The 13,084-nt window shown below is 38.9% G+C and overlaps 1 protein-coding gene across 2 annotated transcripts in view; it reads right to left on the reverse strand.

The window, feature by feature from the left end:
* CFAP97 (cilia and flagella associated protein 97) overlaps window positions 1-13,084 on the reverse strand; it is a 48,861-nt gene that overhangs the window by 19,395 nt on the left and 16,382 nt on the right. For both annotated transcript variants that reach the window (XM_047772349.1, XM_047772350.1), the window contains exon 3: window positions 7,841-8,109. In XM_047772349.1, the coding sequence (XP_047628305.1) occupies window positions 7,841-8,109 (269 nt within the window). The remainder of the gene's footprint in view (window positions 1-7,840; window positions 8,110-13,084) is intronic.

Genomic DNA, 13,084 nt, shown 5'->3' on the forward strand with positions numbered 1-13,084 from the left:
TACAGCTCCGATTCAATTCAACCCCTAGCCTGGGAACCTCCATATGCTGCGGGAGCAGCTCTAGAAATGGCAAAAAGACAATAAAAAAAAAAAAAAGAATTTATGAGTTGTTACTCTTGCAAGTTCAGGTTAAGTACACAGTTAAACAGAACTATATTGATGATGAAATGCAATGAGAGCGAATGTTGAGAACTAGTCCTGAAATTCTAATAAGAGCTTTATCAATTATTTTAGCTCTGAAGTTATATGCTCATTAAGAGTCTTATTTTAGTTTAAGATGCTACCTGGGACTGGATCCTGGGGCCAGAGCCTCCTTGCCTGCCTGCTTGCGTCTCTCACAAACATCTTATCTTAATAAGTCTATTTCTTGCCTATCACTTTGTCTCTCGCTGAATTCCTTCTGTATGGAGCCATAAAAACATGAACCTCAAGAATCTAAGTTTGTAGATGGCGGAATGGAAGGACTGGAGCTCAACTTCTCTCCTAAAAACAACAAAATTCACAACTAAAGACTGAGCACTCTTCACCCAAATGGCCCAGAAACCTTAAAAAAGATATCCTACTCCAGAAGAAAAAGAGGCCACATCAAGAGGTAGGAGGGGCGATTTCATGATATAAACAACCCCATACCTCCTGGGTGGGAAGCTCCACAGACTGGAAACTAACTGGTTCACAGAGATTCACCTACAGGAGTGAGAGTTCCAAGCCACATATCAAACTCTCACGTGTGGGGATCTGGCACAGGGAGAAAGAGCCCCGGGGCATCTGGCATTGAAGGCCAGTGGGGCTTGTGCACAGGAGCTCCATGGGCCTGGGGGAAACAGAGACCCCATTCTTAAAAGGCACACACAGACTTTCACGGGCCCTGAGCTCCAGGGCAAAGCAAAATCTCCATGGGAATCTAGGTCAAACATGTCTGCAGTTCTTGGAGGACATCCTGGAAAAACAGGCTTGTTGTGAGGGAAGGACATTGAAAGCAAAGCTCTCTGGAATATTCAGCAGCAGTGCCTTTCTCCATAGGTGGCTATTTTGGGAAAATCTGGCCCCACCCATCAGTCAGCTGCTGAGAAGCCCCCTGGCAAACAACCCAGGTGAGATCACAGCCCCGCCCCTCAGTAAACAGGCTACCTAAAGACCCCTCAGGCACACAGCTACCTCTAATCCCATCCAGAGACTAAGCCCCACCCACAAGAGGGATTAGAATCAGCTCTACCTACCAGGGCATCAGCCCCTCCCATCAGGAAGCCTACCGAAAGCCTCCATACTGATTTCAGCCACAGGGGGGGAGACATCAGAAGTAAGAGAAGCTACAACTCTATTATCTGTAAGAAGGTCACCACACCAAAAACCTGTAAAAATGAAAAGTCAGATGAGGGAGAAAGGAAAAACCCCAGAAAAACAGCTAAGTGAGGAGGAGATTCTTAGCCTCCAGGAAAAAGATTTTAGACTGTTGATGCTGAAAATGATGCAAGACATCGGAAATAAACTGGAGGCAAAGATGGATAACTTCCAGGAAACACTGACCAAAGAGATACAAGATATAAAACTTAAAAAAGAGGAGATACAAAATACAATAACTGAAATAAAAAACTCACTAGCTAACAGCAGAATACAGGAGGCAGAAGAATGAATAAGCAAGGCGGAGGACAGATTAGTGGAAATTATGGATGCAGAACACAAAAGAGGAAAAAGATTGAAAAGAAATGAAGAGAGTCTCAGAGAACTCTGGGACAACGTTAAACACACCAACAACCCGTATTATAGGGGTGCCAGTAGGAGAAGAGAGAGAGAAGGAGACAGAAAAAATATTCCAAAAGATAATAGCCAAACACTTTCCAAACATGGGGAAGGAATCACTCGCTCAAAACCAGGAAGCACAACAAGTACCATATAAAATAAACCGAAGGAGGAACACCCCGAGACACATATTAATCAAACTAACCAAAATTAAAGACAAAGAGAAAATACTGAAAGCAGCTAGGGAAAAGAAACAAATAACATACAATGGAATCCCGCTAAGATTCTCGGCAGATGTTTCAGCAGAAACTCTGCAGGCCAGAAGGGAGTGGCATGATACACATTACGTGATGAAAGGAAAAAACCTCCAACCAAGATTACTCTACCCAGCAAGGCTCTTGTTCAGATTTGAAGGAGAAATCAAAAGCTTCACAGATAAGCAAAAGCTGAGAGAATTCAGCAACACTAAACCAGCTTTACAACAAATACTAAAGGAACTTCTCCAGGCAGAAAAGAACAAGAGAAGAAGGAAAGAAAAAAGAGCAAAAGCAAATCCAAAGCAATTAATAAAATGGAAATAAGAACATACATGTCAATAATTACCTTACATGTTAATGGAATAAACGCCCCAACCAAAAGACATAGACTGGCTGAATGGATACAAAAACAAGCCCCATAAATATGCTGTCTTCAAGAGACCCATTTCACTTCTAGGGACACATACAAATCGAAAGTGAGAGGATGGAAGAAAATATTCCATGCAAACGGGAATCAAAAGAAACCTGGAGTAGGACTCCTCATAACAGACAAAATAGACTTTAAAATGAAGAATATTTTAAGGGACAAGGAAGGTCACTACATAATGATCAAAAGATCACTCTAAGAAGAAGATATAAGAACTGTAAATATCTACGCACCCAACATAGGTTCATCACAATCTATAAGGCAACTGCTAACAACCTTAAAAGGAGAAATCAGCAATAACAAAATCATAGTGGGGGACTTTAACACCCCACTTACAGCAATGGACAGATCATCCAGACTGAAAATCAATAAGGAAACAAAGGCCCTGAATGAAGCATTAGACCGGATGGACTTCATAGATATTTATAGGACATTTCATCCAAAAGCAACAGAATACACATTCTTCCCAAGTGCACATGGAACATTCTCTAAGGTTGATCACATCCTGGGCTGCAAATCCAACCTCGGTAACTTTAAGAAAATTGAAATCACATTGAGCATCTTTTCCGACCACAACGCTGTACGACTGGAAATCAACAACAAGAAGAAAACTGCAAAAAACACAAACACATGGAGACTAAACAACATGCTACTAAACAACCAATGGATCACTGAAGAAATCAAAGAGGAAATTAAAAAATACCTAGAAGCAAATGACAACAAAGACACAACACTCCAAAACCTATGAGATGCAGCAAAAGCCATTCTAAGAGGAAAGTTTATAGCAATACAAGCCCACCTCAGGAAACAAGAAAAAACTCAAATAAACAAGCTAACTTTACATCTAAAGCAGCTCAAGAGAGAAGAACAGACAAGACCTAAAGTTAGCAGAAGGAAAGAAATCATAAAGATCAGAGCAGAAATCAATGAAATAGAAACAAAGAAAACCATAGAAAAGATCAATGAAGCGAAAGCTGGTTCTTTGAAAAGATCAACAAAATTGACAAACCCTTAGCCAGACTTATCAAGCAAAAAAGAGAGGACTCAAATCAATAAAAACAGAAACGAAAAAGGAGAAGTAACAACAGACACCACAGAAATACAAAGGATCATCAGAGACTACTATATGCAACTAGATGCCAATAAAACGGAAAACCCAGAAGAAATGGACAAATTCTTAGAAAAGTACAATCTTCCAAGACTAAACCAAGAAGAAATAGAAAAGATGAACGGGCCAATCGCAAGTACTGAAATTGCAACTGTGATTAAAAAACTTCCAACAAACAAAAGTCCAGGACCAGATGGCTTCACAGGTGAATTCTATCAATCATTTAGAGAAGAGCCAACACCTCTCCTTCTGAAACTATTTCAAAAAAATTGCAGAGGAAGGGATACTCCCAAACTCATACTATGAGGCCACCATCACCCTGATACCAAAACCAAAGATTCCACAACAAAAGAAAACTACAGGCCAATTTCACTGATGAACATCGATGCAAAAATCCTCAACAAAATACTAGCAAACTGCAGCCAACAATACATTAAAAGGATTGTACATCATGATCAACTGGGATTTATCCCAGGGATGCAAGGGTTCTTCAATATCCACAAATCCATCAGTGTGATACACCACATTAACAAACTGAAGAATAAAAACCATATGGAGTTCCCGTCGTGGCTCAGTGGTTAACGAATCCGACTAGGAACCATAAGGTTTCGGGTTCGATCCCTGGCCTTGCTCAGTGGGTTAAGGATCCGGTGTTGCCGTGAGCTGCGGTGTAGGTCGCAGATGCGGCTCGGATCCTGCGTTGCTATGGCTCTGGTGTAGGCCAGCGGCTACCTCTCCGATTAGACCCCTAGCCTGGGAATCTCCATATGCCGCGGGAGCGGCCCAAGAAATGGTGAAAAGACAAAAACAATAACAAAAAACAAAAAAAAAAAACAAAAAACAACCCATATGATCCTCTCAATAGACGCAGAAAAAGCCTTTGACAAAATCCAACACCCATTCTGATAAAAACCCTTCAGAAAGTGGGCACAGAGGGAACCTACCTCAACATAATAAAGGCCACATATGACAAACCCACAGCGAACATCATTCTCAATGGTGAAAAGCCAAAAGAATTCCCACTGAGATCAGGACCAAGACTAGGATGTCCACTTTTGCCACTACTCTTCAACATAGTTCTGGAAGTCCTAGCCACAGCAATCAGAGAAGTAAAAGAAATAAAAGGAATCCAAATTGGAAAGGAAGAAGTAAAAGTATCACTATTTGCAGATGACATGATACTATACCTAGAGAATCCTAAAGATTCTACCAGAAAACTGTTAAGAGCTCATCCACGAATTTGGCAAAGTCGCAGGATACAAAATCAATACACAGAAATCGACGGCATTTCTATACACTAACAATGAAAGAGCAGAAAGAGAAATTAGGGAACCAATCCCATTTACCATTGCACCCAAAGAATAAAATACCTAGGAGTAAACCTACCTAAAGAGACAAAAGACCTGTACTCTGAAAACTATAAGCCACTGATGAAAGAAATCAAAGATGACACAAATCGATGGAAAGATATACCATGCTCTTGGATTGGAAGAGTTCATATTATCAAAATGACTATACTACCTAAGGCAATGTACAGATTCAATGCAATCCCTATCAAATTACCAAGGACATTTTTCACAGAACTCGAACAAACTATCTTAAAGTTTGTTTGGAAGCACAAAAGACCCAGCATAGCCAAAGACATCCTGAAAAAGAAAAAGGGAGCTGGAGGAATCAGGCTCCATGACTTCAGACTAGACTACAAAGCAACAATCATCAAAACCGTGTGGTACTGGCACAAAGACAGAAACAGAGATCAGTGGATCAGGATAGAAAGCCCAGAATTCAACCCACGCACCTACGGCCAACTAATCTATGACAAAGGAGGCAAGGATATACAATGGAGAAAGGACAACTTGTTCAATAAGTGGTGCTGGGAAAACTGGACAGCCACATGGAAAAGAATGAAAACACTTCCTAACACCATCCACAAAAATAAACTCAAAATGGATTCAAGACCTACATATAAGACCAGACACTATCAAACTCCTAGAGGAAAACATAGGCCAAACACTCTCTGACATAAACGACAGCAACATCTTTTCAGATCCACCTATCAGAGTATTGACAACAAAAACAAAAATAAACAAATGGGACCTAATCAAACTTCAAAGTTTCTGCACAGCAAAGGGAACCCTAAACAAAATGAAAAGACAACCCACAGAATGGGAGAAAATCTTTGCAAATGAATCAACTGACAAGAGATTAATCTCCAAAATTTATAAACACCTCCTACCACTCAATACCAAAAAAACAAACAACCCCATCCAAAAATGGGCAGAAGATCTAAACAGACAGTTCTCCAAAGAAGACATACGGATGGCCAAAAAACACATGAAAAGATGTTCAACATCACTCATCATTAGAGAAATGCAAATCAAAACCATTGTGAGATACCACCTTACACCAGCCAGAATGGCCATCATCCAAAAGTCTACAAACAAGAAGTGCCGGAGAGGGGGTGGAGAAAAAGGAACCCTAGTACACCCTTGGTGGGATTGTACATTGGTGCAACCACTGTGGAAAACAGTATGGAGATGCCTCAGACAACTAGACATAGAACTACCATTTGATCCAGCAATCCCACTCCTGGGCATCTCCCCAGAGAAAACCACGACTCGCAAAGACACATGTACTCCAATGTTCACTGCAGCACTATTTGCAATAGCCAAGACATGGAAACAACCTAAATGTCCATCGACAGAAGAGTGGATCAAGAAGACGTGGTCCATATACACAATGGAATATTACTCAGCCATTAAAAGGAACAAAATACCGCCATTTTTATCAACATGGATGGACCTAGAAACTATCATGCTAAGTGAAGTCAGCCAGACAATGAGACACCAACATCCAATGCTTTCACTGACATGTGGAATCTGAAAAAGGACAGAATGAACTTCTCTGCAGAATAGATACTGACTCACAGACTTTGAAAAACTTATGGTTTCCAAAGGAGACAGTTTGGGGGGTGGGGGGATGTGCTTGGGCTGTGGGATGGAAATCCTGTGAAATCAGATAGTTATGATCATTATACAACTACAGATGTGATAAATTCATTTGAGTAATAAAAAAATTTAAAAATTAAAAAAAAATAGAGAAAAAATAAAAAAATAAATAAGATGCTACCTGGGTTTAAAATCTTGGCTCAGGAGTTCCCATTGTGGCTCAGTTGTTAACGAATCTGACTAGGAACCATGAGGTTGCGGGTTCGATCCCTGGCCTTGCTCAGTGGGTTAAGGATCCGGCGTTGCTGTGGCTGTGGTGTAGGACGGCAGCTACAGCTCTGATTAAACCCCTAACCTGGGAACCTCCATGTGCCACGGGAAGTGGCCCTAGAAGAGGCAAAAAGACAAAAAAAAAAAAGTACCTATCTGAAAGAATAACTGGCAGCTAATATTTAGAACACACTTCAAACAATGCCAAGCATTACAGTAAGAACTCAGTATATACCAGCAATGATATGAAATGAATTTTATAAAGAAAATCGTATGCCATGAGTAATAGTTTTTAATGTGAAAATTTTCAACAGTTCCTATATATATTCCTTAAGACATCAAAGAGTAATTATATAATTTTTAACAAGCAGTGTCTTTCATACAGCAGCAGACCACCAAATTTGACCTATATTGAGAATTTTTTTTAAAACAAATTATTTTAGCTTTCAAGGCTATAATAAAGTGAAAGAGAGTTAGCCAGTGATTGACTACTTCACATAAGACATACATATCTGACCCCTGGACACCATTTCTTATATTACTACACTGACTCAACAGATCCAGTCAAATAAATAATGGAGCTTTCAGTATTTTTTCTTTCTTTCTTTCTTTTTTTTTTTGTTATTTTAGGTCTGCACCCGTGGTATATGGAGATTCCCAGGCTAGGGGGTCTAATCAGAGCTATAGCTGCTGGCCTATGCCAGAACCATAGCAATGCCAGATCCGAGCCGTGTCTGTGACCTACACCACAGCTCACAGCAACGCCAGATCCTTTAACCCACTGAGCAGGGCCAGGAATCAAACCAGCAACCTCATGGTTCCAAGTCGGATTCACTTCCACTGCGCCATGACAGGAACTCTACTTCCAGTATTTTCATTCAATATTTCCTTAAAATATAGTTTCTGGATAAAAAAGAACATGCCATACCTTCCAGGCTCAAAGCTCATCATGTATTTCATTCCACACATATCTATCTATTCCTACTTTCATATAGTTAAGTTAAAAAAATTTGGCCATATTAGGTTTCCTGAAAGTTGGACTTACAAATCAGTACAAGTGCATCTTCTTTGGTGACTGAAAAATACTACTTACCAAATTTTCTCTTTCAATCCTTTGTTGTTCCCTCTGTCTGTTGAGAGCACTGTGATATAACTTAGGGGGGGGACCAGTCGATCTTCTTGGAATCGTACTTTTGCTTCCTGGTTTTTCAGCCTGTCTCGACAGTTCTTTCAAAAGCCTCTGATTCTCCCGATCAATCTGTCTAACCTCCTCTCTTGAGAAAGAGTAGTTTTTCCTAGGTGCTACTGAAGGCTGATCAAAGTGATGTTTTTGTGGTCCCTTTTTATCTAATTGCAGAAAAGCTACAAAAGTGAAAAAGAGGAAAAAATGACTACACAAAGTAGCATGGAAATATGATGGTACATGCTTCAACTCCTGTAAGTGGAAACTACATTAATTCATGAAAAGGGATGTCTGAAATAATGTCAATGACATCCAGACTACAACTGTGTATAAAAAAATCTCGAGGCGGTTTAACGTTTTATGCTCATTGGCTTCTTTGGGAATAAATGCTATCTATACACAAAACAATGAAAATGAATAAGAAATGTACATGGTACTGGGTGATCTGGCCAATATAATTTATGGGAAATGCCTTTGTCACATTCACTTTATGTTTCCCTAAGGGAGCTTAATAGTTGGAAACTTCTGGTACAGTGCAATGACACAATTCTTGGCTGAGAGGGTTTTCGTTAGCTGGAGGGTATACTTCAAAAAGTAAAATGTTCTCAACAATGAAATAACAGCTAGAACATGACAAAAGCAAACTGTGAACATTCGTAAACTTTCAATTTAACTTGAAAATATGTTACCACACAAGATTTATGCTCTTAACATTGGCATTGAAACAAATACTTCTACTGCAAAAGTCAAACTTTTATTCCAGACTAAACATAAGCCAAAATGAATATATTATATAAAAGCAGTTTTTAACCAAGAAAAATATTTTGCATACTATGATTATCAAGTGAATACTTAATTCTTAAAATTTCATATTATTTTAACAATTTTCAGTAAGTCATAATTATTACATTTGTTAGAAGCTTCTAAAAATATTAAGCCTGCTGAATGTTTCAGCTTAAGCCTGTGCTAAAATGAATACATCATATCAGATTAACAGATTTGCATCAACAGTATTTTTTAAAAGTAACCAGTGTTTGTTCTTATTATGGTACATTTATGTAAATTCTTTTACTTGCTTAGCATTTTATGCTGTTAAAAGCACAGTGAGTATATGGGAAAGAGACTGTAAACCCCAGTTAAAAATGTGACTGGGAGTTCCCATCGTGGCTCAGTGGTAACAAACCTGACCAGTATCCATGAGGGCATGGGTTTGATCCCTGGCCTTGCTCAGTGGGTTAAGGATCCTACGTTGCAGTGGGCTACAGTGTGGGTCGTATAAGCGGCTCAGATCTGGAGTTGCTACAGCAGCTGCAGCTCCGATTCAAGCCCTAGCCTGGGAACCTCCATATGCGGCCCTTTTAAAACAGAAAAAAAAAAGTGACTGGTGTAGAAAAGTTAAATTCTTTGAGCAAGGTCACAAAAACTGTAAATCTACCTCCCAACATTTGAACTGAAGACTAGCAAAGGTTACAGAAACTTTAAAAAAAAAAAAAAGGTTAACAGAGGCTTCCTGATAGTACCGTTAGGGTAATTTGTTGAAAACCATACCAAACTAATAACAAAGTCTGAATGAGAACACATTTAGAAAGACAGGTATGTACTGTATATAACTGAATTATCTTGCTTCCAAGAAATATCCATTTTGTAGACTCTAATAAGGTTTCGCGATTAATTTAGCTACATGAGAGCCTTTAAAATTAAACTCTAGAGGGAATTAAAAGTAAGCTATTTTCCTAATGTCATTTTAAGAAAAAAGGTTTTAAAATAAGGCAATAGCTAAAAATTAAAAAAGAATTTCAATTTAATTTATTTTAAAAATAGCATTCTAACTCTCCTTGATGGAAAAAGTATATATGGAGTACTTATACAGTGATGCTGGGTATCATCAGCACATTTTCTAAAGTGGCTATATGTTTTAGTATGAGGCAACCTCTAATACATGATCCATTGTCTTTTCAATTAAGACCTGAACAATGTTAACTAGATTAAATGTTCAGGGACACCAACGTTTATATAAATATGTACATATTTAAATTCACACATTTAAGAAATATTGCTTTTCCCAATTTTCTTTAATGAAATAATTTTGTTCAAACTCTTTATAGTATTTCAATATGTCCATCACCACTGGAGCTACTTCTTAAGTCATTTAACACCATTTGCCAAAAGTACCTGCTTAACTTGTACCTAAGCTAATAGAGATACAGACAGCATTTAAGTTTTATGTGCAATGCTATCAAGGGTAATTTTACCCCAAGCCATATAATGTCCTTATTCACATAATATCAGTTCTGAAAAAAATGCATCTTATAGGCATTTTCATGATCCCTATTTTAAAAACCACTGATGCTTGTTCTTTAAAATGATTTTTTAAAGGTTAAAAAAAAATCCAACACATAACTAAGTGGTGACAATTCAAGGTATAATAAATAAATATACTTAATTTCTTCGTCTTCTTTATGAACATCCCGTCAGATGAGAAATTCTGTGCCATTCTTCTGGTCTCCTTCCTTTGCATCCGGGCAGGTGACTGAATGGACCAAGACGATACAGCCCAATGCTAGGCCAAAATGGAGATGCAGGCACCCCCACCCCACCCCCTTGTTCGCTGGAACCTTGTGCTTGGGGCCCTGAGCCACCCTTGGTGTCTGACTACCCTGAGCCATGAGGCAATCAAAGCACACAAAAGGGCTATTTGTTGGGTAGGCACTATGATCCTAGCCTTTGAGTCATCCCAGGTTGCTGCTTTACACATCTAAGTTTTGTGATTTGTTATCAGAGCAATAGTAACTAACACAGTGTAGTGCCAGCAGTTGGAAACTATTAAAACAAAATCCTAAAATACACTGCACTAGCTTTGAGAAAGAATGGTAAGTAGAGCTGGGAAGGGCTAGAGTAGATTGATAGTGAAGATGATGAAGTAGCAGAATTTTAGTGACACTGTTAGCTTTGATGACAAGGAAAATGGAAAAAAATACCTATGCCACTGGTGGATTTTGCTAAGCAGATTTCCATGCAGAATCTTGAAAGTATCAATGGTTTACCATAATAATAAGAATGGAGAGAGACGAACACAAAAAGGAACTGTCAGGCTTGAGAATGTAAGAGTCGGGACTGCTGGGGTTCAAAAATGTAACTACAACTTCTCTCCTGGCAGAAGATTCTCAAAGTATTCAAAGAGCTATAATCAAGGAACCACGTCTGAAGAGCCACAGCTATACGTGGACTTGATTTAAACCCTGGATCTTGAGGTTGGGGGGCCTTGGGAAAGGGGGAGCATATTTTTTGCATTTGGGAGGAATGTAAACCAATGTATGGCCAGAGGTTGGACTGAAGAGGTTTTGAAACATGTCCATGTAAATCGACATTCTTCCTATTAAGGAGGTTCTAGGCCCTCCTCTTAAATCTGGGGAAGTTTATAACCATTTAAACCAACAGAACATGGAAGAAATGATGCTATGTGACTTCCAGGCTAGGTCATAAAAGGTAATGAAGTTTGTGCCTTGCTTCTTGGAACACTGAGCAACTGCCAGATGTAAAGGAGCCAGGCCACAGGGAAAGGCCACAGCGGTCCATCTGCTCAGCAGTCCTGGTCTTCAAGTCACCCCAAGCCCAGACACCTGACACGTGAGTAAACCAGCACTCACACGATTCCAGTCCCCAGTTGTCAAGTTACCCCTGCTTTTGAGTTTTTCCAGACCCTAAGAGATGGGGTAATTTGTTATCTAATGGTAACAACTGATATTTCATCACTTAAAAAACTATTGTGTGACAGACAAACAAAAATACCCCTGGGCCAGGTGCAGCCACAAGCAGATGGTTAATGCTTCTTCTTCTGGCCGAACTGATTTATCAATCTTGCACAGTGACTATGGCTTTGTCAATTTCATCATCTGGTTCTGTTTTGCTTTTATCATACATTTCAAATCAGTGGCTGTTGAATTTTTTTAGTGTATTTGGTCAGTTTATTAATGTAAAACACTCTTCTTTGTCCCTTTTAGTGGTTTTTACATCTCGAATTCTATTTTGTATACTAATAGGATTCATATTTCTATTTTCTCCTTGTTACCTGCCTGGTTATCTTTTTTAAGCCTTTATTTTCATTCTTCTTATATTATTTTAAATATCTTTACTGAATTTGAATAAAAATTTTAACTCCCTCTGATATTATCTTCTGATAAACTGAAATATAAATATTGTTTCATCTCTTTTCTCACAATTTTACTTTTAAAAAATGCTTTTGTGGTTCTTTTTTCTCCCATTTTCTTTCCCTTTTTGGAAGATTGCCTATGCTAATTTTTTTTTCCTCTACTAGACTACAAATCCTATTATTCTAATTCTATTCATCTAGAATAGAAGTTCTTAACCTTTTGGTCTCAGGACACTTTTACATACCTTAAGATTACTGGGGACCCCAAAGAATGCTTATGTGTGTTATATCTATCAATATTTACCATGTAGAAATTAAAAGTTAAAAAATTGAAAGATATTTGTCTGAAAATAATAAACCAGTGATATATGAACATCACATTTTTATAAAAAAATAATGAAAACCAATCATGCCTTAGTTTTATTAGTGAAAATAGTTGTCCTCGCACTTCCTCTCTAAAATCATTGCACTTGATGCTTTAACTCTGTTTCAAGTATTACATTCTTCACCTGAGTCTGTTGCCTCTGAGGATTTTAGCTTTTCTTGAATATCTGGTAATATTTGGTGGTGTGTTGAGGATACTGAAATTCCCACTGGCCTCTCTGAATCCTGCTTGCTGCAGCCTGCCAGCAAAGGGATAAAACGTGCTGCCAGGGAGGATGGCCAAAAGCCACTAATCCCAGCACAGGTATCCTCTTCCCCTCCACTATGGCACTCCATTTCCTCCTATGCTGCTATCACTTTAGCGACAGGTTTAACCAGTTTCTCTGCTCATCAATGCATCTCTTTTTTTTTTTTTTGGTCTTTTTAGGGCTGCGCCTGTGGCATATGGAGGTATCGACACCAAATCAGAGCTGCAACTGCCGGCCTACACCACAGCCACAGCAACGCAGGATCCAAGCTGCATCTGCGACATACACCACAGCTCATGGCATCACTGGATCCTTAACCCACTAAGCAAGGCCAGGAATTGAACCCGTATCCTCATGGATACTAGTCAGGTT

Source organism: Phacochoerus africanus, chromosome 3 (assembly GCF_016906955.1).
Source record: "Phacochoerus africanus isolate WHEZ1 chromosome 3, ROS_Pafr_v1, whole genome shotgun sequence".
Taxonomy (NCBI): domain Eukaryota; kingdom Metazoa; phylum Chordata; class Mammalia; order Artiodactyla; family Suidae; genus Phacochoerus; species Phacochoerus africanus.